This window comes from Primulina huaijiensis, chromosome 9 (assembly GCF_012295235.1).
Source record: "Primulina huaijiensis isolate GDHJ02 chromosome 9, ASM1229523v2, whole genome shotgun sequence".
Taxonomy (NCBI): domain Eukaryota; kingdom Viridiplantae; phylum Streptophyta; class Magnoliopsida; order Lamiales; family Gesneriaceae; genus Primulina; species Primulina huaijiensis.
In genome coordinates, this window is record NC_133314.1 from 22062976 (window position 1) to 22090681 (window position 27706).

Sequence of the window (27706 nt, forward strand, 5' to 3'; positions counted from 1 at the left end):
AGATGGCTGAATTTTTTTTAATATTCTGACTGATAATAATAATAACTACACGAGGATCGTTTGTCGATAATCTGGTGCTAATTCTTCTTTCTATATATTTTCCCGTCGTTATGGATAATAAAAGCTGCAACCAGATATTGTCTGCTAACGGTTTTCACTCATCCATTGTGGTGTTTTGGTTCTATATCTTTTATGTTCTCTGGAACTGATATACTTTCTTTTGGAACATTCCATAATTTTGAGATATTTGACTTATGTTGCTAAACAGGAAAGGTTGCGCGAGATTCCCACTGCAGCCACTACAATACCTGATGGCAATTTGTATGCGGGTGTGGGGGAGCCCCTTGCAGCTCTTCCTGGATCAGAGCTCGAACATACCCTGCATCCTAATGCACAGGTTGACATTTTTATTTTCTATAGGTATGTGTTTTGTTGATATACTGGATGACCATCCCATTATCTTCGTGTAGGGTGCAGAGTTTTTTCAAGGATTCCATTCTGTGGATCAAAATAGATTTTCTGATACTTGGGATGAGATACAGAGGCCACCTCAAATTCCCCTTTTTCAGGGCAGGGATGGTGTAACCAACTTTCCTTTGGAACGACCTCAGCTTCAACCTGATTTTAATGGTAAATATGACCGTTATTTGCTACTGTTTCAGGGGTCATGACGCTGATTGTCATTTTTTTTAATGTTTTTTTAAACAAAGATCTTGAATTTTCAGGAAACATGTTGTGTAGCACATTTCTTCCTATTTTCCAACCTTCTCAAGTTTTCCCAGAACAACAGTTTTCATTTCAGATTTCTGAAATAGTTCGAAGTTCCTCACAGTGTTCTAATTCTGATAACGATGTTTGATTATGGTAGGATAATGATTTCTAGTATTTTTAGGTTGACTAGAATTCAAGCCAGAAGTCTCGATGATAACTTTCACATTTGTGACAAGCTATTACCTTGCAGGGCCACCTCAAAGAGTGTTGTCAAATTTTTTGCACTCATTTATTCACAGCAATCATGGTGGCATACCTTTTCGCCCGGCTTCTCTTCCAGTTTTAGGATTGTCTGAAGGTGACAAGCAATGCATACGTGATCGTAGCAGTATCATGGCTCGCCATCTTTTTGCTGATAAGAGTGAAGACTTTATTCATGCACAGGTTATATTCATAAATCATCATTATTTATGGAAGTTGTAAGACGTCATACAATAAAGTTACCATGGTTTTGTTCTTCTTAGTAATTCAAAAGTTCGTTGTCCATTGCAGTTAATTTTGTTTTGCATCCTTTCCGTGCCGATTCCTCTTTGACCAGTCCGATTATGAGTTACTAGTTTCTAATTACCCTCATTGTCGTTTGATTTGCACTATATCTTTGTGGGCAATTATGTACATCTTTTATCAGTGTAGAATGAATTTTCTTTTGGAATTCCTGAAAATCAAATCAGTCAAGTCAAACAAGCGCACACATATATATCCTCAATTGGTAATGGACGAGTACCTACATAACTATAATGATGTGATCGTATGGCACCAAATCAGAGAGAATGTCAACTTTTTCATTGAGCTGAAATGATATCGTGACATTCATTTTGAAGGAGTAATTTCATCTGGGAGCTGTCTGTGCAAACCAACAATGATATCCCAGACCTACATGTTCAAATTTTTTCTTTACAGGTTAATTCTCTTTTATCTTCTTTAGAAATCGATTATGATACCAAGGCTAGAAGCCATGTGCCTGGGAGATTTTCAGAGCTGGAGGAGTTTTGGAATGAGTCACAAGGTATGAAACCTCGGCTTCATCCCACAGATCGGTGGGTTGCTGAATTCACCCAAAACCGAGCACATGATGATCCAAAGTCGTGGGTTCAGACATTTGAACGACAACATGGTGCCAGCGGTTGGGCGTCTGAATTTGAGCATGTAAGCAACTGATCAGATTGTATTTTATTTCATGCCAGATTATTATCATTTGGTATTGCCAATGGTAAAACATGGCTGAATGTTGAGTATTTGATCCACATTCAACGCATATATCATTATTGGACATCGACGATTATAAAGATCGAGTATGTATTAAGTTTAAGCATGCTCCATGAACAAATTTCATTCTCTATAAAAAGGTGAATCGTGATGGTTTCATAGATAAACCTTTCATTCTCTCAGCCTGGTATCTGTTTGTGGGTGTTCTATCGGTCTTCATCACATGGAAGGAAAAATGGTATGATAATCCTTTAATAAGAAGAATTTTATGTGCATGTATTGTTGTCAGCTAATGAACCGGTGTCCTTAATGAAACCAGTGAGGATGGAGAAAGGGACTCTTGTTGGATTCCAACCCCACCAAATTTTTTTTCCAAATCTCGGACAAGTCAAATTGCTGCATTTTCTGTATTTGAAATTCCTATTTATGGTGTTCTCAGCCATTGCATGCTGAATGAGTGTGTAACTCTTACACTGGAAAATACTCAATTTTCCATTCCTTTGTTGCTATTGTAAATTTTCAGGATCAGTTCCAGATAGCGTCAGTTGGTTCAACGAGAGTTGCAAATAGTTCTGCTTCAGATGCGGTGGAGAAATCTCGCATGCTAGCTAACACGCTAGCACAAAATGGTGACCCTAAATTTCAGGTAATATAATCTACATAACGGACTTTAAATACCTTGCGCAGTTGTTAGTGAGTTCTGTTAACATTGTATAGGCCAATAGTTGTGGAACTACATTCCTACCCTCATTGTTAAATGGACAGTAATTCCACCAAAATGAATGAGATATATATCAGAAGCTAAAGCAAAAATGATAACAGGCTGCCTTCATTACATGAGTCCTTTTTCAGTGAAATTTGATACCTACTTTGTGACGGCCCGTTATCCCAATCATGATTTATTAACATGCAATCATGATCGGTAAACATCAGAAAATGAGTTAAAAATTTGCGTTTGGCTCTATAAAAATTTCGGCACGACCTTCTCGTAAATAGGACATACCAGAAAATTAAATTATCGAAATAAACAACTTATGCTCTCAATAAACACAACATAAACAACCAGACATAATCATGACATGTACAGATTTAAGGCTCGATAATGACATAAAACGATCCTCCAAATATATACATATATTATCTTAGAAACGACAACGCTACGCCGTACCTAAATACAACCGAGCCGGGCGAGCTCACTCTCAAGGAACTCTCGTACTTCTTGATACTTCATCTCGAGCAATCGAGGTTTGAACCACATGTACCACATGTTATGTCCACTCACAAAAGACAGTACGAGACATAAAAAAACCACGATATATGACATAGAAATGCAATGATGTCATGCATTAATAGGTGCATGATATCAGGATATCACGAGTCAAATGATCGATATCAACAATCATGCATAATATGCTCGAACTGGTCCACAACTCAGTGGAACATGTCTGGGATATGGCCCAGCCTCGAAGCCAGCAAACCTAAGCCGAACCGAATCAATGTAGTCAAAGATCCATGACACACACACACATATATGACGGATCTCAACCGAAGTATAACTGGATCTCAATAACAGACAAACTCAATATGAACTCAATATGATATGTTCAGTGGTATTGATATTTCTAACTAAAATAAAAATGTGTGTGGACAAAAGCAATATTTTATTTTATTTTGCACATCAATTACCCACTGATAATATGCAGATCAGAATATAATATCACATAAATCAAAAAATAGCAAACGAGTCATACACAAAATCATCAGATGTCTATGTCAAACATTGTGAAAATAACTGATCTGTACGTACATCAACCAATTTACCAGTAATTTAAATCTTCAAGAAAATCTTGGAAATGTCAATTCAGACAAATCACGATTCATGATAATATTAATTTAAATGGTCTTATTATCATATAACAGTCTCACAAACCATATAAATTCACTAAAAGTTCAATTTCAACTATTTACGAACTTTAAATTCCTAACTTTGAATTTTATCTCAAAATTTCACAATATTCAAATTCAATTATTTTATTAGCAAATTATCATAATTTTTTCAAATTATCGCATTATTATATCAACGATAAAATCTATGCTCGTCGGATTGTACTTCCAAATCGATCAACTCCGGAACTGACAATATTAACCCAACACTTTGTCAATAATAATACGATATTTGGACAAAAATTGCATTAAATTTAAATGACTAAATTCTACCTTCGAGCAATCTATAACCCGAACAACAATGGCTGGAAAAATCGAGTTTTAACACCTCCAACAGGGAACACGATGGTCGGAAACCAGAGCTCGCGGCGGCGTTGGACCGGAATCACGTCGGAGGTGGCTGGACGCGACTGTACTAGTCGGAAAATGGCCAGACCTTTGTGAAATCTTGCTTCCCGCAGCTAGGCCGAACGTTAAACGACCAAAACCTGAATTTTTCCACGTTTTCGGCGAAGAGGGTGGCGGCTATGCAACGGCCGATTTTTGGGTCGCAACGAAACTTCACAAAATTGGTACCCAAAGAAAGCTTACGCATAGGCTTTCCGAAAATGTGGTTATTTCAAATTTTCAGGTGACTGCGGTTAAAGCTGACGAAAATTGTTGAAGGGTTTTGGGAAAAAGGTTACGGGAGAGAGAAGGAAATCAGTGTGTGTTGATATGTGTTGTGTGTGCGAGATAGCGTATATATATATAGATATTCTATATATAGGTAGGAAAAGTAACCCGATTTAATTTATTTCAACACTTGTGCGCTATCAAATTCAATTATATATTTAATATCTTCTATAAACTGATATTTTCGAATACGTATTTTTAAAAACACGATTTAATTATTTGGCACAGAATTCAACATTCCTCCAGTTCCTTTCAAAGATGAGCCGTGGTGAAATGATTATTGAGGACAATCAAATCAAACCTGCTGCATTTTCTTCTCCTGGAGATTGGGCAACCGAATATGAGCAGCAATATAGGGGAGGCCAGTCATGGGCTGACCAGTTTGTGAATCAGCAGGCGAGTTCAATTTTGATAAAGACATCACTAGCAGGCTTTTGGCTTATCTTTGTGGATTATGTTCCCTATATGAGTCAGTATGGTTGTTGCTTGCCGCATTCTGTGTCGATAATGCTGTTCAATCTTTCAACTCAACTCCGCTGAATTTTGGAAAATGTTTGAAAATAATTTGAGTTGGTGTTTGGATATAAATTTTAAACGTTGCTATGATGTGTATGTATCCTGCACCTGGATGCAATTGCTTTATTGTGATTTACAGCTTTCGGTTTCTGTATTGTGAATGTGGAGCTATCTTTCCATATTAATATATGGATATCTGTGTTGTCTTCTTTAGCTTACACATGGACCCAATAGATGGGGTGATGAGTTTGCTTCTGAACATGAGCAACGTGGATTGGAAGAGAATGAGTGGGTCGATGAATTTTCTAAGTTGAACGTTAATGACCGGTCTGAAAAATTTGAGCGCCAGATTACTGATGGAACATTGGATGATACTTCTGCGGATAATTTGGCAAATGCATATGATGAGTAAGTACAATATCGATTCAGCAATTGGTGAGAAAGGCTAGCATTCCTGCTTATTATAATAAAGTATTTAACTATCAGTCATATTTTTGAGGGATTTGGTTATTTCCAACAGTCAAGTGGTCAATTGACTGCCGACGGCCGAACATGTGTTGTAGTTGAATGCCTCAGAGTGGTTCTATATGAAACGTGCTGAGATATTGTTCTTTTTTCCCCTGATCTATCAGTCTTTTTGAATTTGTAGTTGTGAATTTACAAATACATTCTGTCTTCTATTTCATTAGCAAAGCAACTTTTACATGCTTGTGAATGCATTGTGTGGAATTTTTGGTTGTAATCCTCCTTTAGAAACAATCAATGGCAGCAATGAACCACATTATCTTATGCATGACAAAATTCGTGCCTCCCCCTTGTCCTGCTTGCAAGAGAGCACATAAAGAATGCTTGAGACCCTTGTTCTCTTTATGCGTCGTGTATGGTAACTTTTTTATTGAGCTGGGATATCGATATCGAACTGAGTACAAAGGATCAACCCTTGAAGCAAACTGGCACAAGGAAAGATCAAGTGACCCGAACAGCCTTCTAAGTTAAAAATATTCAAGTACAACAGTAAAAGTTTGACTTTAAATACCTTGAATAGTTTGCATTGATATTGGTTTGGTTTGGATGCACAGGTACCTAAATGAACAATCAGCGCTAAAGCTGAAATCAGAAACATCGAGGGGGGTATATGTTTTCTCTAATCTAAATCCATATGTTGGCCATCCTAACCCCTTAAAGGAAGGGCAGGAACTGTTTCGCAAGGGGCTTTTAAGTGAGGCAGTTCTTGCTCTAGAGGCTGAGGTTCTAAAGAATCCCGACAATGCAGAGGGTTGGAGATTGCTTGGTATAACACATGCGGAGAATGATGATGATCAACAGGTCTTAATTGTATTTAATTTACATTCCATTAGTCCTTTCCATTCGCATTAATTTTAAATCTTGTTGTATTGTGGTGTTTTGTGGAGTTCTAAATCTTGCTATAGTTTTTCCTTTTTCTTGAGTTATTTCATTGCCTGCATATTTTTAAAAATTGAGGATGTCTAAGAGTTCATGACTGCATGAGATTCTTTCAAAATGAAGTTAACAGTAAAGCATATCTGAGATTTGTGACAACAGTTTCTTAGTTGAACTTTGGATTCTTTCAACATCCTCTTTATCTCTTACGATACAGGCTATTGCAGCCATGATGCGTGCTCAGGAGGTTGATCCAACAAACTTGGAAGTATTACTTGCTCTTGGTGTGAGTTATACAAATGGTCAGTAATTGCCTCAGCGAAGAGATGAAATTAACAAGAACGTGCCACAATTTGTTGTTACATTAGTATTGGCTGTCTGTATTTATCTACGTCTAAATAATTTCTAAAATCCCATTTTTAGCAAATAAACTTCTTTCATACTTTTGTTCGTTAATTTTCCAGAGTTGGAACAAGCAGCTGCGTTGAAGTACTTGTACAGTTGGCTACGGCATCATCCTATGTATGGGGCTGTTGCCCCTCCAGATCAACCTGCCAATCTTTATTATGCTGATGTGAGGGTAGTTGGGACTTCGTCCCCTCCTCCATACTGCAATATGTTCCCTATTTTCATGCTTGCATTTGACATAGGACCTCATCTGATGGTCTCCTTGTTTTTATGCTGTTAAAACATCTTGATAAAAGTATTCATTTCCAGTGGTTTCAATTGGACTTGGTACAGGTGGCCACGTTATTTAACGAGGCTGCTAAAATGTCACCTGAAGATGCTGATTTACATATTGTACTGGGTGTCATGTACAACTTGTCTAGAGAATATGACAAAGCCATTGAGTCTTTCCAGACTGCTTTGAATCTCAAACCACGAGACTATTCTCTCTGGAATAAGCTGGGTGCAACACAGGCCAATAGTGTCCATAGTGCTGATGCTATTTTTGCTTATCAACAGGTAACTTACGACAAAAACTTCTTTTCTGTCCGTTTATCTCAAGAAATGTAAGGTATGGACTATTCAGGTAGAATGTGGCTATTTATAATTGCATCAGTGACCTATACAACCATATTATGTAGACAGAACTGTTAATTGAATTACGTTTATTCTGGCATTAAAGATCCTTGCAATATTTGCATTTATAGATTTTAAATGTTTGTTTCTTTATGAGCTTCAACATTAAGTTAAAAATTTGTAAAGAACTAGTTAGACATATGGGGATGATAAAAGAGGGATTTTCTTGAATTTTATATTTTAGATGATGAATGTGGGTGGTTGGCTGAGTGGGTGGGTGTTGTGGTTGGGGACTTGGGGTTGCTGGTTTCTGGCTTAGATCTCATGTGGTTAAATTCTTGCTCATCCTTCCAGCTCCCCACTTGCCCCTGTTCTAGTGACTGCTTCTGTATTATTTATTCTCTAGTTTACCATTTGTCAGGCTCTAGATTTGAAGCCTAATTATGTGCGTGCATGGGCAAACATGGGTATCAGTTATGCCAATCAGGTAAGGTCCATCCTTGTTACCTTGAAATTTAAATATGCATACACAGAGACCATGAAGTGCATGAACTATGTGCTGGAAATTTGAATGTTGCACATATTTTGAGTACATAAAAAGTAAGATTAAATTCGAACATGGAAGTTTTATTCATGAGACTCTTGATGATGAATTATGGGAACACGTTGTGTAACATTTTCATCCCCTTTATTCTTGACTTGATTATAATGTTTGATTTATCAAAAGTGAGGTGCTGAATTTCTTAAATTTTTCACTTTGGAGTTCCATGCACTAACATCAATGATGACCTCATGTTCTGGTTTCTCCATTTTCTTGCTTCTCCAAATCTATCATCATAGACTAATCTACGTCGTTTGATTTGACATGTCTTGCATCCATGACACTAATTTTGATGATTACCTTTGCATAAAATTTTCTATGCCATTGGACTCTTAGCTTACAATTTCTTTTGCTTTCAGGGTAGGTATGAGGATTCAATTTCTTACTATGTCCGGGCACTGTCAATGAATCCAAAGGCGGACAACGCCTGGCAATATTTGAGAATCTCTCTGGGGTACTTTGCACAATTGACGCTATCAGTCTGTTGACTCCCCTTTTTTCAAATCGTGTCGCATTCACACCCTTCTCTTTGCAGCTGCGCATCACGGAATGATATGCTTGAAGCTTGCGATTCTAGAAACCTTGATATTCTCCAGAAGGAGTTTCCCCTGTGATTGATATACTTGCTAACCTGTCGACAAAAAGGGTAATCCATTATTTCCCATGCCCCTGCCAAGATCCCAGCTTGATTTACATCAATTCATCGTTATAAAACATTTCATAAAAGTGGAAGATCCATTGGAGTAGATGGTTAACATGTAAAAATTGACAGTAAGTATCGATGAATTATGGTTTGCTAGCATTCCAAAGTTTGTGACTAGCAGATGGAATAAACGAATACTGTATGTATGAACGTGGGGCCAATACGTATTGGACTATATTCAATTATACGTACTAATACAGAATGGGTTTTTCCAAAAATGTTCTGGAGTTGATCATTAATAATCAATCACATGGGATTCTTTTTAATTCTGTTTCTCGGATAAACTGTTGCTTTATTTTTCCGTTTTCAAACATGCTCTTGTAGTTTGCTCTCCCAATTTTACAAATCTCACATCAAATTATAGTTTTCAGCTACAGCAATTTCTTTAAGAAGTGAAGACAACCCTCAAAATAAATAAAAATAATGTGATGGTTCACCATGTCTTCAATAATAATAATAATAATAATAAAAACCATCTGATTTTTGTATTCTTATTTGAGAAACATGTATGTAAAATAAAGAGAAGATTTAGTGAAACTTAACTTCTAAAAAAGATACAAGTACCTTCTAAATCTCTTATCCGAAAACGTGAACAGCGATAGCTGTATGTGGTTGGTCCCTTGAAAATATACCGTAGTTCCCTTGTTTGCAGTGAGGTATGGCAAAGTCGGCGATAAATATCAGCTTGTCCAGTTCCAATCAGTATTTAATGTTAGCCGTGAAATTGCGTACCACATAAAATTGGGGGATATGGTCCATGCAACTTGTATGGCTACTTCCGTATTTAATTTGTTGAATTCTTATTAAATTATTACTCACACCACCCTTCAAAAGCGTACCTCTCAAGTCCTCAGATATTCGAAAATAAAAGATTTTTTCTTGCAGCATTTTATTTCTTAATTTGTGTTCATTGATTGTCTGTCATTGATTCGTACATATGCATACTTTTGCAGAATAATTGAAAATTGTCCCAACCTCATCTGTCCATTTTATGCTCAAAACGAATATCATTTCCTTAAAAAATTAAATGTGTACAACATAAATATAAAATAGAGCATAATTAACATGATTATTTTTTTAAAAAAAATGTATTTTTTTAAAAGAAATTCTGTGGGATAAGCTCACACATAAGCAAGCAACTCTACGCTAGTGTAAAAGATTGCTAATAAAATAATTTTGCTCAAAAGAAAATACATTTCATTAACAAAACGCCCGAGAAAAATACAGTTGATGTTCATTGCTCACACATTGTTGACAGTTTCATTGGAAACAGAGACAGAATGTATACAATCTATTTTCCTACAAACAATATACATATTATACATACATAAATATATATAATTGTGAACATATATAAGTAACTCGGAAGTACATAGAAAAGCGTACCTACGAAAACACCAAGAGGCCTAGAGCCACCATGCTGTAAGTCCCACATAAAATTTTCAGGCTTTGGGAAAATCCAACAAGAAAATAGACTCTGCACCTTGTAGGTGTTCAGAACCTGCATTTGGGCAATTTAATCGGCTCCATTTAAAAGCAAAACATACCCGTTTTCTAATGAATAGTGTAGCTTTCTTTCGGGGTGATTCATAACCATTTTCTCCAACTCGTGGATCGTTTGTCGAAAGGTAAGAATCTGGGGAGGCTGAGTAAACTGTTGGCTCGGGAAAAACCTTCCAGGGCTGACCATTCTTCATCCTCTGCAGTTGAAAGGCACTCTGCTAAGCTTCTCTTGGATTGACCGCCGAGTGTTTTTTCTGGCCGTTTCAACTCTGCTTCCTCGATAACAGGCACAATCTCACTAGATTGTTTAGTTGTATTCAGAGGTTCAGCAAAAGTAGCATGAGAAGTTGTGGCATCTGTATCTGAGATATCGGTTTCCGCTATCGTGAGAACAGTATCTGTTTCCTCTTCTGCAGTTCCTGGGAAATCGTTTAGTTCTTTTGGCGGGCTCGCTGCAGGTAAATGTTCTAGGAAGAGACATACAACAGCACAGTCATCATTCTTTGATGTCGGGTACTTGAGTTTCCATGCCCTAGTCGCACAGTCAACGAGAGCTCTGGCGGCTGTTCCATGACTTGGAGCTGAGGCAACTATATCCACGGCTTCTTTATTTGAGAGGACATCCCACACCTGTTTTAAAAACCGGTAAAGACAAAGTTTGTACACCACCTAGGTTTCAGTTATAAACTAATAACAGAAACGTACTCCATCAGTGGCAAGAATGACAAATTCATCTCTCTCAGTTATATGGTGATGATAAATGTCTGGCATGGAAATTAGACCAAAATCCTTCAAACAGAAGTCTCCAAATGCTCTAGCCATTGCCAGGCCAGGGGAGTCGCTATTTGGCAACCATACTCGTGCAACGTCTGGTTCATCTTGCAGCGCAAAAACCCTTCCTTTACATCTTTGGATCCTCGCAAATTCTCCTGAAAAATATGAGCCCGAAGCTTTAGTCTCAGTGCATATGCATAATCATACAACGCTTGCGCAAGAAAGATGAGATAAAATAAGAAAAGATTAGAATACTTGGAAGATTCGGCTTCAAATCCACAGTCAACTGTAGAGCCACCAAACCATTGTCCTTATCTCGGGTTGCTAATATTGCCCTCGAGTCGCCAACATTACAAATAACAAGATCCTGGCCCTGGACAATTATGTAAAATACGTTGGGATCACCATCTACAACCAAATGATAAGCAGCAGACCATGCAAAGATCAGTCATAAAGGTATCATTCCCATAATATAATCATGCCCCATAGACCAGAATTGCAAAACCATCGTATCATAATCGTAGACCAAGAAAGAATTATCAAGTGACCAGATGTCAGAAAAGCCAACAAATATCTGGGTTTAAGTCTAAAGAGATAGATGTAGTGTAAAAACTGGAAGAAGATATGTAGCAAGTTTCATGTTTATGCAGTCTGTTATCCCAAAATAATAAACTAAATTAGCAACAACAAAAAAAAAAAACCTTTCTCGACAAGGCGATCATGGTTACCAGGTGGAGAGCGATAAGCTAAGCATGGACCCAATTATTGTAGATAGACCGGTAATGTCCTCTATGCTATAGATTCAATTAACCGCCAAATGGATCATTTATATTGGTTTCAAATTTCCTGAGCTTCAATTAAAGAAGCCCCCAGTCATCTAGGTTATATATGACATGTTATATCATACAAGCTTAGATTCTATAATAATCAGCAAATTTTCTGTGATGCATCATGGTAGGTGAAATTTTCCCATAGCAGACTGATCATTGCATTACTTCACAAGACATTAGTAGCTGAATGGAGAAAAATTACATAACAGCCAATTTACCAATTAAAAACTAGACACTTACAACGAGAAATACTAACAATATACACTAATGGATCAGTTCGCCACCTGCATTATCACAGCCACTGCAGTTGTACCACTACAAAAGCAATCAATCGTAGGATGCAATTTCAACTCCTTATCCATTAACTTGAAAGCCTTCAATATCGACTTCTTGAGCGGAATATGTATCTCCGGAATTTTTTCGTCCTCGACCTCCAATGACTCGCAGCCATCGTCATCCATGAAATCATCAAAACGCACCATTCCTTCCGGATATCCATTCTCGTGCGCTGAATTTCGGTTGCTTTCGGACTTCGTTTCCCACTGAGTACTCAGCAAAATCGGAAGACCATCCCTTACTTTCCTTGCAACCATGTGACCATAAGGACCATGGCCATCAAACACGCCACAAAAAGTTGCATCTGCATTGCTTCCCGTGCAGAAATTCTACCGTATAAACAATCCAAGCAAGTCATAAACCGACCCAAACGAAAAAAACAACATCCATCATTCTTCAAAAATAAAACACGACTCTTTTCACAAAGATGGATTATTTATTAAGTGCATCTTCGACAACTACCAAATCCTAAAATTTTAGACTGCGTACAAAAATAAATTATTACACTCATACGTTCCTTGATCGGAGTCGAAGAAAACTAACCTCCCAAATTATCATGGCATCTTGATTCGTTCCTTTCTTGCCTTGTTGAGTGTACAAGCTGGCGATTCGGGTCGCCCCGTTAGAAATCAGCCGCCCTGGAATTTGAAGCAGCCTCTCCGCCGAAACTAAGGCGGCAGCCGCAGATGCTCCGCTACTCTTCTTTGGCTTCGAATCTAACCTCCCACCACTATCATTTCCGGTCTCCCACCCCGTCTTTCTCCTCCCACTACTCGAAGAGTAACAAATACCCATTCAGCCGCCACCAAAAAATCTACCCTTTCTCAGATTATTGGCTCAAACTAGAAAAACCCAGAAAGCATCCAACACAACTGGCCGGAATCACGACCAGGAAACAAGGGAAAACGGCGAAAATAGGGAAACCCGGAGGAGAGAGAAGGGGTACAAGAGAGAGAGGCGTGACTCAGGTGAGTGAGGTGCGAGTAGGTCTGGATATTATGACTTCTTACACTATTTTTATTAGTTTAATTTTCTTGGGGGTGATTTTTTTGCTTGGGATACTCTTTTGTTTGAAGTTCGAGACTCGAATCGATCAAATCGTAATCGTTGACAGTGACGAAACGAGATTTAGCTGAAGGCGCCGTGAGCTGTTCTAATAAAATAGTAAAACGTTGAGGAGGACATCCCGGTGTCCAGAAAACTCGGAATCCTTAACGGCCGTTTGGCTCAACCGTTACTTTTTCATGCAAAACCTTAAACCTTGGAAATGATGCGACCCCGTTTATCGAAAAATATTACGAAATGAGTCTTAATTCTTCCTACTATTTATTACACAGGTTGATTCGATACTATCTTTTAAGTCATTGTTCTAAATTTTCAACGGTTGATTTATTTTCCATATGGGATTATGTATTAGACAATATAGACTTCTGATTTTAGGACTAAATAAATCTATTTGGGCATAAAAAATTCTTGAAAAAACATTAATTTTTATTATAAATATAGACACGGTTTATTCGTCTCACGAGTAAAGATCCGTGAACTCACAAGAGACCTACTCAGCTCCTATTTGCACTTCTTGATTCTTAACAAGGTAATTTACCGCAAATTGAAATGATTATAAGTTCACTCTTGCATAAGGTCGATATTATATTTTAACATTCGAGCATATCCGGATTTCTGTCAAGTGTTAATATTTTTCAAAAAAAACAAAATTAAATTTAGCATCAAAACAAATAACCCGTCAAAATTCATCCTTTATATTCACCAATGGGATCTTGACACTAGAAAAGTTAGTGGAACAAAGAAAGAAAGAAAAAAAAAAGTTTTTGCAGCAAATGACAACATAAAGAGTTTGAACAAAAACGGTAAAACAGAAAATAGACACCAAACTTAATGCTAACTTAAGTATCTCCGTCTTACATTTATTATAATAATCATAATTGAAACTGTCACTCATCTGTTAGATATATAACTTACTGGTTGGCATAAAAGTGGACACGGTGGTGTGTGTGTATATATATATATATATATGTATATATATATTCTAAAATAGAAAAATATACCAAAGATCAAGATGGTTAGTATACATACTCCTCCTTCATGGTATTGTAGATTTTATATACAAAATTATGCTAAAATAATTGAAATGCCTTTCCACTGCCCGGAGAAGGCCTAAAACCAAAACTAAAAAAAAGAAAAGAAAAGAGTTCCCATCAAGATGATAATGCATGGGAGCCATATTCTTTGCAACTCTCTTCATTCTTGATCAACATCAAAAGGCCACGCCACTATTTGGAATTATTTCAATTTTTGTATATGGCACTTTAAGAATCTTTCTATGAAAAATATGGGGCATAGCTATTGATGACATGAAATTATTATCCCTTTTTTCCCTGAAGATTTTTATTTTTATTTATAAAAATAAAGACATCACACTTCGCAACACTAGATTATAATTGTCTTTCATACTCACTGAAAATTTAGGATCCGATTCCAGCAAGTGACACTAGTCCAGACGCAGGCTTCGAATTTGACCTGAGCCTGAAATCACGAAGAAGACCATTAGAAGGGGGCCAAGAGGGTGTTCTGGCGTAGCCTCTCCGACGCTCAAGTCAGAGACTAATATTTATAGAAAAGTACATTGACCTGTCATTGAGTCTTTTACCTTGGTTATGGATGGACCGAGTATTTGGACTTAATCTTGATGGGCCTATCCATATAGTATCAGTCCTTATTTTCGTGATGTTGCTGTTTACCGGAAATCATATATATTCTTGGGTGGGAATCAATTCTTACATATCAATCTATCTGACGATTATTATCACAGAACATCGCTTACGATCATTGGACAGATTATGGATTTCGAAATCTAAAATTTATTGGGCCTCCAAGCAATTACAATGGACTTGGGCTTCAGATTTTAAATCCAAATCTGCCTTCCCGAGCAGGGCAAGCGCGGATGCCACCAATGAGCAGGGAAAGGGCACAAAACACATAAATTTGTCATAAGTAAACATCTTATCAATCATGCTGTGTCTGCATGTATCTTTATTTGACTCCAGATATTTTAATATACCACCAATAGACTCAAATTCAATTATATCAAAATTATAACGTAACATTTGGTTTTTATTTGTTAAATCCAGTTATTTCTTTTTATTGATATAATGCCAAATATTATAATTTTTTTTATTTTATTTTCTAAAAATTATTTCCATGTTTACATTTTCCAACTTAACCATTACATTAATTCAAATTTCAACATCATTATATTTTCGCTATATATGGTATTTTGACTATCGTTCGCATAAAACAACTCCAAATATTATTCAGCAATATATACTAAATAAATCTTTTGCAATTTGATAGTATTATCTACTAAATAATAATTTAAACATGGTTTATCTCCCAAAAACATATATCTCAAACTAATCTCCTAAAACTTGTAAAAAAAACCGAATATCGCAATAGGGTTTTGCATTTAAAAATATATATATAAATAGAGAATGTGCAATAGAGACGTATCAAATTTATTGGAAAACATAAAAGACGATATCAATATTCAATTTTGTAAGATGTATCTATCTAAAGATAAATAAGAAATTATCACAAAAGTGTTATATTATTAAAGAAAAAGACTACTCCAACTTTAAACATTTCCCGATTCAATTTTGACAGTAATTTGTTTTTTAAAAAAAGAAAACATGAAATTCCTACACAATATCCGATGCTTTGTTTTCTGCAATAAATACAGACTTCTGTTTGGACCAGTCAACGTAAATATCACATCCTAAACATTTGTACCAATCGTCATGGTGTTTTAGTACAATCACCAATTTTTGAGTGATATTGCGGAGATGACATGATATATGTTTTATTTAAAATTCTATGGTTTCATATTTAATTACCTCCATGTATATTTAACTAGCATTTTATGTACAATAATTTTAAGATCATTACACACGCACACGGCGCACGTGTGCGTTGTCCTAATAGACGAGTTTGTAAAATTTGAAATAACGTGGGAAAATATTATTCAACGTTGTATTATCGATCCTCGTATGTAGTATATTTCTCATTTATATATTTTGAAGTGTATGTTCTGAATGTCTATGTTTTTAATATTTTTTTTCGAGTCTTTACTTATTCATGCATATCTCTGGTTTTACCATATCATAAAAGCGAAGAGCCTCTGATCCGTACAGAAGGTTTCCTTTTCGTGGGTAACCTTTTAAAGGAAAAGATAGGAGACAAAAGAATCCAGTGAGTTATTGGGACACTTTATCTGCAGAATCCACGTTCTTTACTGATGCATGCCTGGATTGCGGAATCCCACCATTTATATCATTCATGTTAACAATTAATTAATTAATTAATTATATAAGACAATGTTTATGAGAATATTCACTGTACGTGAAAATAAAGAAATTGCATCTCAATTTTATTAATTATAGGCAACCATGTGCAAATGAAATATTAAAAGGAAACCTGACTTGCATTACATGATATATTTTTTTAATAAGAGTTTGTCTTTCTAGAATATTGAGTTTCAAACTCTAAATTTGATATTAAATATTTAAAAGAATTTGTTTCACAATAAAAGACTATTTCTTTTATCTCGTAGGAATCTATTCAAAAAATCTTATTAAAGTCAACACAAGTTTATATATATCCAAGAGAGTAGTCGTTGCACAAAAAAACAAAAAAAGCAAGATGAGTGAGATACAAAAGAACAAAGAGATAATTTTTCGAAGAACACGCTAAGACGAAGCATCGGTGTTTCACTGTGTTGTCGTGATGTTTTAGAGACATTTGAATACAACATCAGTACAAAGTGTTGATTTAAGAAATTTTTTTGTTGCTCTAAATTTTTGTCACGTAGATTTGCATTATTGTGCTTTGGTTATTTTTGTTATTGATATTTTAGGACACAATTTACTTCATTGACATGTTAAGGCCGAAAATAGTTTTTTGTTTCTTCACTAGTATTGGTTTTGTAAACTCAATTTCTTTTCCAGTTATTATTTTGTCATTAGTCATCGCACAACACTTGTGCATAATTATCTTGATTAATTAAAGATGTTTTGTTTGTGTGTTATATTACAAAATCCAAGGCAACGCTTGAATATGAATAAATTACTTTCAGATACAAAAGATAGCCCATATTTTAAAATGATAGCTGCTTAATCTTGATTAATTTTTCTGTTTCAATTTAACGTTTGTCATGCTCGTCCTTTTTCAAAAGAATAGGCATTACTTGGAAAAGAGAGAATATAAATTGAAAACATAGATTAGATAGTTGAAATGATATTATAAATTTTAATGAATTATAATTTTCAAATTGTTTTTATCATTCCAAATTGCATTTTATTAAAGAATGTACAGATCTTAATAAAGCGACCTTTATATTAGTTATACCCGGCCCTTAATGAGAAAGGCCAACGCAGCTTTGCGGAAAGGCTGAGCGTCACCCCAAAAGCGAAACGACTGGACCAAAATAATTTTTTATTATTCTTATATATTAAAAAAAAAAAAAAAAAAAAAANGATATAACTAGTGGTCAAACAAGAAAATCATGAGCAAAAGAAAAAAAAAACTGTATTTTGCGCTTATGCTTCCTGCTGGATGTACTCATTATATTTGATGTCTGTTAGTACAAAATTTGACATTAAAAAAACAATTGAAGATGGTTGTCTTTCTCTTTAGCAGACAAAGAATGATTCAATACAAAATCCTAACCAAAGAGACAACTTGAACTGTGTAGATGTGTTTGATTCTCAATCAAATCTTCAAGTATAATAAAGGTCGACCAAATTAATGTAGTGGTTGGAGAAAGATGGTAACGAGACGAGAGAACTCTATTCATACAACTTGAATTACATGAAAAGTAGAAAGATATCGCATACGGACAGGACATGCATACACACACACATAAGTCTGTAACTTGAATATTTCATCCATGCGTCTTCACTAGGAAAAGCACAACACGAATCGCATCGATCTAGAAAATCAGATTAAATTTCAGAGATTACCATAGGAATTGCCATTACGTGGATCAGCCCCGATCGATGTTTGAATATTATTCAGGGCATATTAATCCAACTTCGATTTGTCTGAAGAAACCCAACAGCAACATAGTATGTCCACCCAAGTGTACGTACTCGGTCGGTTACTTAAATCACTTATTATTTAATACTATGCATCCGTATAAGTGCGATGGAGACAATCATCATTTCCTGGCATAGCATATTTTATTGATGGCCCTGCTGTAAAAATATAGTATATTATAATTAACATATATTTTTGTAAAAATTCATGAAATCTTATCTTGTCGATTTTTATAATTTAGCATCATTTATTAAAAGAAAGACTGACAAACATAGAGCTGGCTGAGTATTTATCCAATCCAAAATTATTATTATTTTTATTTTTAAAATAAAAATAATACCAGTTCAGCATTCCCAAGAATATAAAGAAAAAATCTCAATAATTGATGAATAGAAGAAACAAAAAATAAATGAGAGTACTGATGCTACAGTGAATGAGTGAGTACAGGTAAGAGAGGGGCGACAAGCACGCGGCGCGTGCCATGTTACGTTACACTCGGAACAGTGTGTAGCTAGCTCAACAGCAGAACGATTCGCAGAGGAGGCGCGTTTGGGACAGACGCTGCTGCAGGTCACATGAATTGTACTGCTCACTGGAAGATCCACAACCCATCATGCATGGAAAAAAGGAGCAGAACTACTATTTGAAAAGCACAAGAAACTGGGATTCCGTTCAACTTTCGGGCAAAGATGAGAAACAAACTTCAATAAAATAAAAATATATATAGAGAAATTTTTGCATTGAAGTTAGAAACATCAAAACGGATAACAGTTGAAAACTTAAAACATCATTTCATCGGTTATGTACATACAGTAGTAGTAAACTAATAATATGATGTCAAAGATAATTTGGAAAATGCGAGAAAAAAAGTAAAACCCAACTGGACGAACCATCTTCCACCGAAATGCAGGTTGACTCATCATTCTTCTCTCTTAGGTTCGATCAGTGCGGTTCTTGTTGTGATTCTGTTGGGTTTTGTTCACACAACCATTGCAGCTGCAGCTTTCAGCTAATTTCTTCGGCTGGGAGGAAAACATTGGGAACCCAAAGACACCGGATTTCGACGACCCTCGAAGTGAGCAGACAGGAACGTTGAGAACCGGAGTGACGCGTACGTTAACTGAATATGATCTCTCCATTCCGCGGTGCTTGCAGCGGGACCCACTGTTGAAAGAGCTTGGACTGCTCGAACTTCTCTCCAAGTTATGGAAAACGATTTTCCCAGATGAGTTCATTCTAGGACTATCCACTGCCACGCCGCTAACCGGAGTTGTAGTTTCCGAGGCTCGGTGTGTTACATTGCGGCTAACACGAGTCGTCCTGGGATTTTCTGACGACAAGCCCTTAGGCTTAACAACTCGAACTCGAGAAATGTTTCTGGTAGGTTGACGAGTATTGCGTGTAATAGCTGCTCTAGGTTTGTCGGAATCAAGCGAAAGTCGTGGAAGATCGTCGTGCTCATGACCTGACGAGGAGGACGAGAGCGATATTCGAGAAGAAATGGACACTGACTCGTTATCCATTTCCTTCAGCAATGGGATGTTCAAAGAAGAATCCGCCTGTGCATTGACAGATGGTTTCGTGCTACGGTGAAGAAATTGCTTCAGGCTTCTTGCCGCATTTCGGTTAGTGTGACTAGAGGATAATGAACCAGCCGTCTTCTGATCCTCCTGCTTCACCATGCTGTTCTGGTACAGTTTTCTCAAACCGAGAAGCTCCTTCCATCGGCTCGAGCATCTTGGCGCCTTAGGAGAAAACAAGAACGGATCCGCCGGAGAGATTTCATTTCTCCGACGAAACACTGGCGTGTCTGGTAATATTATGTCCGACGGCGCCCTCGGAGTTATTGTCATCGGTTGCCTGCTCGCGGAAAGCTGTAATGGAACCAGTTTCCCGTCGGCGAAGAGCTCGTCAGCAGGAAGCATTGTAACCGAATCTTCTAGCCGGAACTCGAAATCCACAAATTCAACGCTGGAGACGTCAGGATCTGAATCTTCTTGCTTCTCCGAGTCGGCATTGCCCGTTACTTCTCGATGCTTCTCAGAAGTCTTAATTCCTACGACCTCGTCGGATATCTCGCGGCTAAACGGGATTCTCGGGCTTAGCCACGCGTACGAAGGAAACTTCAACGGAGGGCAGTCCAGAAAATTATCCGGCGACATCCCAACACCGTTCACGCAAGCTGACGCCATTTCCAGCGATCATGCAACTCCCACTACAACAAATCCCAAAAACAAGAGAAGGATTTTCAAATCCCAAAAACAAAAAGCCAAAGAGAGAAGACACAATGTAGCATCAAACGTCTAAACCATTTTAACGGAAAATGTCAAACACCACCAAGATTGTGAAAGAGAAAGCGAAGAAGAAATGGTTTCGTTGTTTGCTAGGGAGCTCGGATATGCCTTGTCTTGTGAATGAATAGGCAATAGGGTCGGAGTTAGTGTTGTGTAGTATGTGGTGCAGGGTAAGTATCCTGTGCTCCAGCAAGCATATCGTAGGGTACTTACAAACAGAAACGTCGACCTTTTGTTCTCATCCAATAGGAATTTGACACGTCTTCATGTGGTCAAAGTTTCCTTGACGTGGCTTGAAATAGGATGGTGGTGTCAGAGTGACTTGGAAGCATGTGATTTAATGAGGGGGTGGAAAAGGGAAATAGGGATAAGTTTCGTTGTTAACTGTAATAACAAGGAGTGGAAGGGGCTCCATGATGGGCCAGACTTGTGAACTCTTAACTATCCATTATTTTCGTCAGTAGCATGGACCGACAAATTTATTTCACTCCAAATTTTTCCATATATGTCCAAATTGGACAAAGCTATGAAGCTTCATATGGGCTTGATTTTTTGGGCTGTACTCATGTTAATGTTAAACCGACCTCAAGCCCGCTAGCCCAAAATTGGCCCATTCCACTCTCAAATGACCAAAGTGTCCTTCGTCCTAGATTAGGGATTTTTGGCCCTGTTAAAAGAACAAGCCAACGTAACGAATTGTGTGCCCACCCATTCTCGTTGGATTTTATCAGTTGGTTTTTTTTATGAACAATAATTGTTATACTTAAATAAATTTTTAGATGATAAATTTTTTTATTAAAAATAATTGAAACTATTTTGTTATAATTTGAAAAATTATTGTGTGGGTAATGTGTTGTTTATTAAAAAAATGATAATGTAATTTGTTTGTGGGAGGAGAGTGATTGTTATTTGGAAATTAATTTGTTACAAAAAATCAAATTTTGATTCTATTGAAAATAAACACTTAAAAAACTCCATGCTGGATTGTCTTCTAAAACATTTAGGAACTAGTTACCTAATAAAGAAGCTTAACACAAGAAATCATTACTTGTGAAGTCTTCTACAAAGAAAGTTGCACTACGAATTACAAACAAAAGATAACAGAATTGAGCTAAACAAAACTAATCGAAACTCATCAGTTGAGGTAAAACAAGTGCCTTCCCCACACCTTTCAAACATATTTAAGATAGAAATCTTGGACTGTTTCATTGTCCAACTGTACATATCTAAAGACTATTTTCCCCATCGCTATTCAGGCCTTGCACAGCAGAGCATCAAAATAAGCTCCCATGTCCAAAGAAAGTCAAATCATGTAAAATACAAACGAACCACGTACAACCTCTTCCACCATATGCCAAGGAGAAGATGAAACTCTTATTTTTGAAATGCAAATGTAATATAGGTGTAACCACTGATTCATTCCCTGCTTGAGGCAAGGCTTACCGTATTCAAGAATCTGAAAACCATGAAACAGTGCCACTCATCACTCACGCATTTACAAGTTCACTTCCTCAAACCTGACTGCTAGAACCCAAAACAGGCATAGATCGCTGGGCAAATTCTAACAGAAGTTTTCTCTGCTGCTCATTAGTGTGAGGAAGACTTGCTCGCAACAGTTCAACAGGCATTTCTCTACTAATTGCTTTGGCTACATCAGACCCAACATCAGGTGTGTCTGGTGAGCCCTGGATGACAGATTGAACAACAGAGTCATATTTATTAAAGCAATAGTTGGTAAGAAGGCTAAAGAAGGCATCAAATGAAGCCTGCCAAAAAGACCGGTTCGGTATGCTGCAGTTGCCAGCAGCTTGAGGGTCAGTCAGAAGCTCAGTTGCCCTATCAAGGACAGATTTCAGAAGAACTGTTGCTCCATCTCCAGTAGGACTCCCAGTGGGACGAAGAGGAGGATGCTCCACCGAACATACGACTGATGCGAGACAGGCAGCAAGAGATTTAAGTTCCATACCACGAACACATGATGATACAGCTATTGCAAGGTTTGCAGTTGATGCAAAAGTCTCAGGATCAGTAGGAACATTACCAAACAAGAACCTTAAATGGCGGAAGATGGCCATGCAGACTACTCGATTGAGTTCGCCTGGCAAAAGAACTTGAAGATACCTCAACAAGAGCTTCCTACCCTTAGGAAGAGAGACTAACCTTAAGAACACAAAGTCATCTTTGGGAGCTAAATCTACAGTGTGGCCATTTTTCCCTAGCGGATCAACAAGCTGAAGTGATGATGCTAAACCTTCCAGTAAAACTTGTCTCCTCTGCCTCAACAGGTCCCCACCATCACGCAGTTGATTAAACTGTAAAAATCTGTCAATATCGTCAACATCAAGTAAAAGGCAGAAGCCATCCTCAATAGTCACCCTGGCAGCAAGCATAGGTTCCTGTTCTAGGGGCTTCTCAGTGAATCTTGATTCAGTCCCAACAACACTAGATGAATTTGAGGAGTCAACTTCAAGAAGCGGTCGAGGTCTGCGTATTGAAGAGAAGGAAACCCGTCCAAGAGCGTCAACCTGGAGAAAAGGATGTGGCTCAGCGCTAGAACGAGCTCTGGCAGGTCCATCACTCAAATTAGTTGGACAGAAATGATGTCTCAATTTGGCATCCTCAGATTTTCTTGCTAGGCAAGCTTGATGATAATAATCATCAACATAAGGATCGTTGCTATGAGTAGCAGCAAGCTGCAACCTAAGAACATTTTCAATTTCATCTGTAGACATGTACTTGCCCTTGAACCTTGGCCACCCACTCTCAACCTTCTGGCCACTTGTGTCGTAACCCTGAGGAGGATAGCGCATTCCCTGTCTACTTCTCATCATTGGCATGGCCCTTTGATCTCTCAAATCAGGGGATCCAATCATTTCAAAGTTGTTCATCATTGGTGGCGACACAGATAAGTGAGGATTAAAAAGTTGAGGTTGCAACCCAGATAATTGGGTAAAGGCAGGCTGAAATGGATGGTGCATTCTAGTTTGCAAAGTACGTTGGTGAGACATTATCTGCGGAGGCACTAAACCATTTTGATTCGATAATGGTTGGGGTAAAACATTATTTGGGAGACCAGACCGATCACCAAGAAATTGACTACTCTGATTCATCCATTGATTTTGGAGTCGACCATTAGGCATCTGAGGCAAATTTCCACCAAATTGTGACCCATGAGTTGAGGTATTTAATTGAAGCTGCGGATTAGGAAACGGTAAAATATTGGAAGAAGAAATCGGTATTTGCAAACCACCAGGTTGATACATAATATTAGCATGGATAGACTGGCCATTTGGTGAATCTTGCTGTACTCTGCCAGGTGGTGGATACGAAGTGAATGCTGATTTTGGAATTAGAATTGGCTCACTAGAAAAGTGATTGTGTTGGTTTTGTTGTTGATGTGGATGCTGCTGCGGTTCAGGATGTGAAGATGTCCTGAGCAGAGAATTGGATTCCATGAAGCGTGCAGAGGAATATGGTTGTGAGGACCAGTTTTCAGTACCATGGCCAGTTTCAGTATCAAGAGCTTGTCGATCAAACCAAGAGAAATCTCCCTCCTGTGCCCACTCAGCAGCAGATGAGCCTGCGGCAAAATTGCATTAGCGCAACAGAAAATATCGCAACGTACTGACAAACAAAGAAGTCTTTCGATCATGAAACCTGTTGTATATCAGATATCTGTAGTTTAAATTATTTTCCTGTCACTATCTTTTATTATGCATGTTAGACAGGGAAAAGTGTGAAACTATAAATCATGAAAGATAAAACTGGAATTGGACGCACATAAATACACACCCGCATCTCTAGATCGATTCCAAGTGAAACGTTCTTCGTTAAAGAAAACCGAAGTTCAGCGCAAAACAAAATAAACTCTTACAAATTAGAATAACTGAAGCACACTAAAGACAACTGAACAAAATACAGCGTAAAATGTGCAACTTAAGAGGTGTTGACTGAGTCATGTGAAATTCTGAGACAAAAATAAGGGCTGCTCTAAACCTCAAACAGTAAGAACCTCACATAAATTTAAATCATTAAATAATTATAGTCAATAGGGATGAGCCACTCACAACTCATCTACACCATTTTTAGCGATTAAGACTATCACGATGATCCCGACTCTGATAAGAGTCAAAGTAAGTGATGCCATTTTACCAGAGTTCAAGAATAACAAATTAATCAACCCCTTGCAACTATCATAGGACATTGCGGTTGCTAATGCCAAGTAAATACAACAATCAAACAGCAAGAATAACTTTGATTAGACATACTTTCTCTAGGTCCCCAGTCTCCAACTACTCCAGCTGGCCCACTGACAGTTTTGTTCAACTGCGCATGAAAAAGCAAATGAATATAAAAATTTCACAAGAACCAAAGTACAATATTTGGGCAAGGAAGCAAGTTGACAAAAAAAAATTCATCAGCAACTTTTACCGGTTCTAGTGCTCTACTAATTCATTGGCTTCAAAATGCTAAAAGGGAAGGGCAAACCAAATTATGCTTATGATGGCTAAAGCCTACATTGTCAAGTCCCTCTTTCTGTAAAGAGCAAAGAATACAAATAATCAATGAAAACAAGGTAACTTCGTTTACTAGATTATTACATGCAAAATAGACACAAATATTTTATGATGCCCAGAAAAAGATAGGAAACCACCCAAGAATTGGAAGAGCACGGAGAATAAAATGAAAAAAATTCAAGAATAATTATTCGTAAATAATAATAATAGTAAAAAAATTACTAATGGGCAGTGAAACTCTCCGAGAAGAGAAGATATTCAAAACATATAAGCTGCGCCCCACCTTAGAAAATGTGATTGAAAGATCATCAATGCCAGATAGCGATCCAAACGCATCACCCTGCAAAAACAAATAATCGACAATTTAAAACTACTAAACAATTCACCAACAACAAAATACATATATATCAATGAAATAAGTGCTTGCAAAACCAACTGCAGAAAAAGAATAACTCTCCCTTAAATATGTACAGGCATACAAGTGTAAACAAAAATTGAAGCAAGTAAAGATGAATTCTTTCATGCAACAAGTGAGATCCAGGAGCGATGCGTCTATGACTCCTAAAGCATGCAATTTGCAATGATAGTTTGATCACATCATTAACCACTATACATTATAATAAAGCTTCGGATAACATACCACACTGAAACATTAAATTTCCGTTACCTAAACAGCAAAATGCATCTCGATTATCAGATTGAAAATCGCTTTCCTGTTTATGTTATATAGATAAGATATAAACAGTAAAAACATAAATGAAAAGAGGAGAAACTCATAAATGACAACTACCATGTGGAATGGCTAACAAACGAAATTAATAATATCCAAGATCAAATAATGAGACAAAGTGAGACCTGAAATAACCACAGAACTAACGAACATAACATAACATAAATCGGAAGAAAGTGATGACCAACTCCTGGCGTAGAATATTTAACAATCCAAAAAAAGATTCACTTTTAATCGAAATTTTAGATGGAATTATTTAGCACCACATAAATTATTGATTTAGCAACCTCTTCTCTCTCAGGCTGAAGCCCCTCTTCATTGAATCCAACTGCACCAAGATCATCCTCATCATCTTCCAATCCCCCGAGCTCAACTTCCTCCACCGCATTGTTACCAAAGAATGCATACTGTGAAGCATCAAATACTGCATGTCCTGTTCCATCAAAATAAAATTAAGTAAAAATGAATGTGGACAGAATGATTCCAAACCTCGGGTTTGACAAATAATTCAAGTTATGTGGTCCCGCAAAGAAAAAAGGCTTCTGATCAGACATAAATAAAAAATAAGCACGCGATGTGTCCGCGAGAAAACGAGGTCATACGTTTCTCACACGGTCGCAACCACCTGATTGATCTAGTTCCTAAATCAATCACAAAAGCTACACACAAAACAAAACACGGATAGCATATATTCACATAACATTCATTACAGCAGAAAGACTTCTCCAGACCATGCCAAAATGCAGTAAAAACTCTGCCACAAAAACAAACATAACCCATGATTAACAGACAAAACTCAAATGATACATAAACGATGAAATAACGATAGCATAACAGAATCCAAATGATCGATTTAACTTTTACAAATCCCATAAGACCAACATAAAACAATCGAAACACCTTCTTGAACTCCAGAGGTTCAAGAGTGGTTCAAAGAAAAGTATAAAAACTGAAGTCAATAAGTTGAGAACCGACAAGGAAACAAATCCACAGGGAGTAAAATTCGAGCCCCAAAATAACAAAAATCGACATAATCATGCGGTGGGAAACCTGTTGGATTTGCAGCAAATGGTTCAAGATCCTGAAGATTGGAGGACTCTTGAATACTGCCCCCATCTCCGTATTCATCCATTTCAAAAATTTCTGCGCTAACAACGAAAAAGATACTAAATATTTACTTCAAAAAGTAGCAAGAAGCAATGATATAGTTCCTCCCAAAAATCCGAGATTTCTTTAATCTCGATAACAAAGGAAATATTAAGTATGGAACGAAACCCAGATTAAAGAAACCAAACTGTCAAATGAGGATCCCATGGGCGTGAAAATTTCTTGACCTAAGGGTTTCTTTCTTTGTACCAAATGATCATCAGTGATCATTACAACAGATGAATAAATATAAAGTGGATTCCGAGCCTTAGTTTTTAGAGATATCTGATTACTCTCAAATTTTCAAATATCATAATTAATTAAATAAGCAAATTATTAAATAATAACAATTATTAATAATTAGTTACCATAATTTTTTCGATTTATGTATATGGGAAATGATATTTTCAGTTTTCTTTTATAAAACAATAATTTTGATTATTTTTATAGTTATTTCTACCCATATATAATATTCGAGTGGCTTTTTGCGAGTTGGCCCCCATTACTCGATAAGAATTTGGTCTAAATTTCATTCAAATTTGATGATTGGTTCTTAAAAACATAGCATTGGACATGTGTTCTATATTTGGCATTCTTTGAATATTTGATTGGATGATGAGAATCT

The 27706-nt window shown here is 36.9% G+C and overlaps 4 protein-coding genes across 5 annotated transcripts; 1 reads left to right on the plus strand and 3 right to left on the minus strand.

Annotated features, from left to right (window-relative positions):
* Window positions 1-481: 481 nt before the first annotated feature.
* LOC140984830 (peroxisome biogenesis protein 5-like) lies at window positions 482-9096 on the plus strand. Of its 2 annotated transcripts, XM_073452482.1 has the most exons (13): window positions 482-630; window positions 962-1155; window positions 1672-1917; window positions 2501-2623; window positions 4825-4992; window positions 5327-5520; window positions 6192-6438; window positions 6731-6815; window positions 6978-7087; window positions 7255-7479; window positions 7958-8023; window positions 8497-8591; window positions 8673-9096. In XM_073452482.1, exons 2-13 carry the CDS (start codon window positions 1105-1107, stop codon window positions 8749-8751), a joined length of 1689 nt encoding a protein of 562 aa, XP_073308583.1. In that variant the 5' UTR covers window positions 482-630; window positions 962-1104; the 3' UTR covers window positions 8752-9096. The 2 variants fall into 2 exon arrangements, with proteins under 2 accessions (XP_073308583.1, XP_073308584.1); XM_073452483.1 differs by lacking the exon at window positions 482-630 and having other exon boundaries at window positions 1017-1155; window positions 1697-1917; window positions 8673-9095.
* A 1075-nt stretch (window positions 9097-10171) lies between these two features.
* LOC140984832 (probable protein phosphatase 2C 6) lies at window positions 10172-13392 on the minus strand. Its single transcript, XM_073452484.1, has 5 exons — window positions 12827-13392; window positions 12232-12612; window positions 11373-11490; window positions 11049-11272; window positions 10172-10973 (listed from the first exon to the last, which is right to left on the minus strand). The coding sequence occupies exons 1-5, from the start codon at window positions 13076-13078 to the stop codon at window positions 10428-10430; spliced, it is 1521 nt and encodes a 506-aa protein (XP_073308585.1). The 5' UTR covers window positions 13079-13392; the 3' UTR covers window positions 10172-10427.
* A 5410-nt stretch (window positions 13393-18802) lies between these two features.
* LOC140985011 (uncharacterized) lies at window positions 18803-21136 on the minus strand. Its single transcript, XM_073452731.1, has one exon. It carries the CDS (start codon window positions 20584-20586, stop codon window positions 19327-19329), a length of 1260 nt encoding a protein of 419 aa, XP_073308832.1. The 5' UTR covers window positions 20587-21136; the 3' UTR covers window positions 18803-19326.
* A 580-nt stretch (window positions 21137-21716) lies between these two features.
* Window positions 21717-27331, minus strand: LOC140984357 (protein PAT1 homolog). The gene is made up of 5 exons (XM_073451714.1): window positions 26986-27331; window positions 26223-26368; window positions 25489-25545; window positions 24957-25014; window positions 21717-24268 (listed from the first exon to the last, which is right to left on the minus strand). The coding sequence occupies exons 1-5, from the start codon at window positions 27065-27067 to the stop codon at window positions 22200-22202; spliced, it is 2412 nt and encodes an 803-aa protein (XP_073307815.1). The 5' UTR covers window positions 27068-27331; the 3' UTR covers window positions 21717-22199.
* Between the last annotated feature and the right edge of the window lie 375 nt (window positions 27332-27706).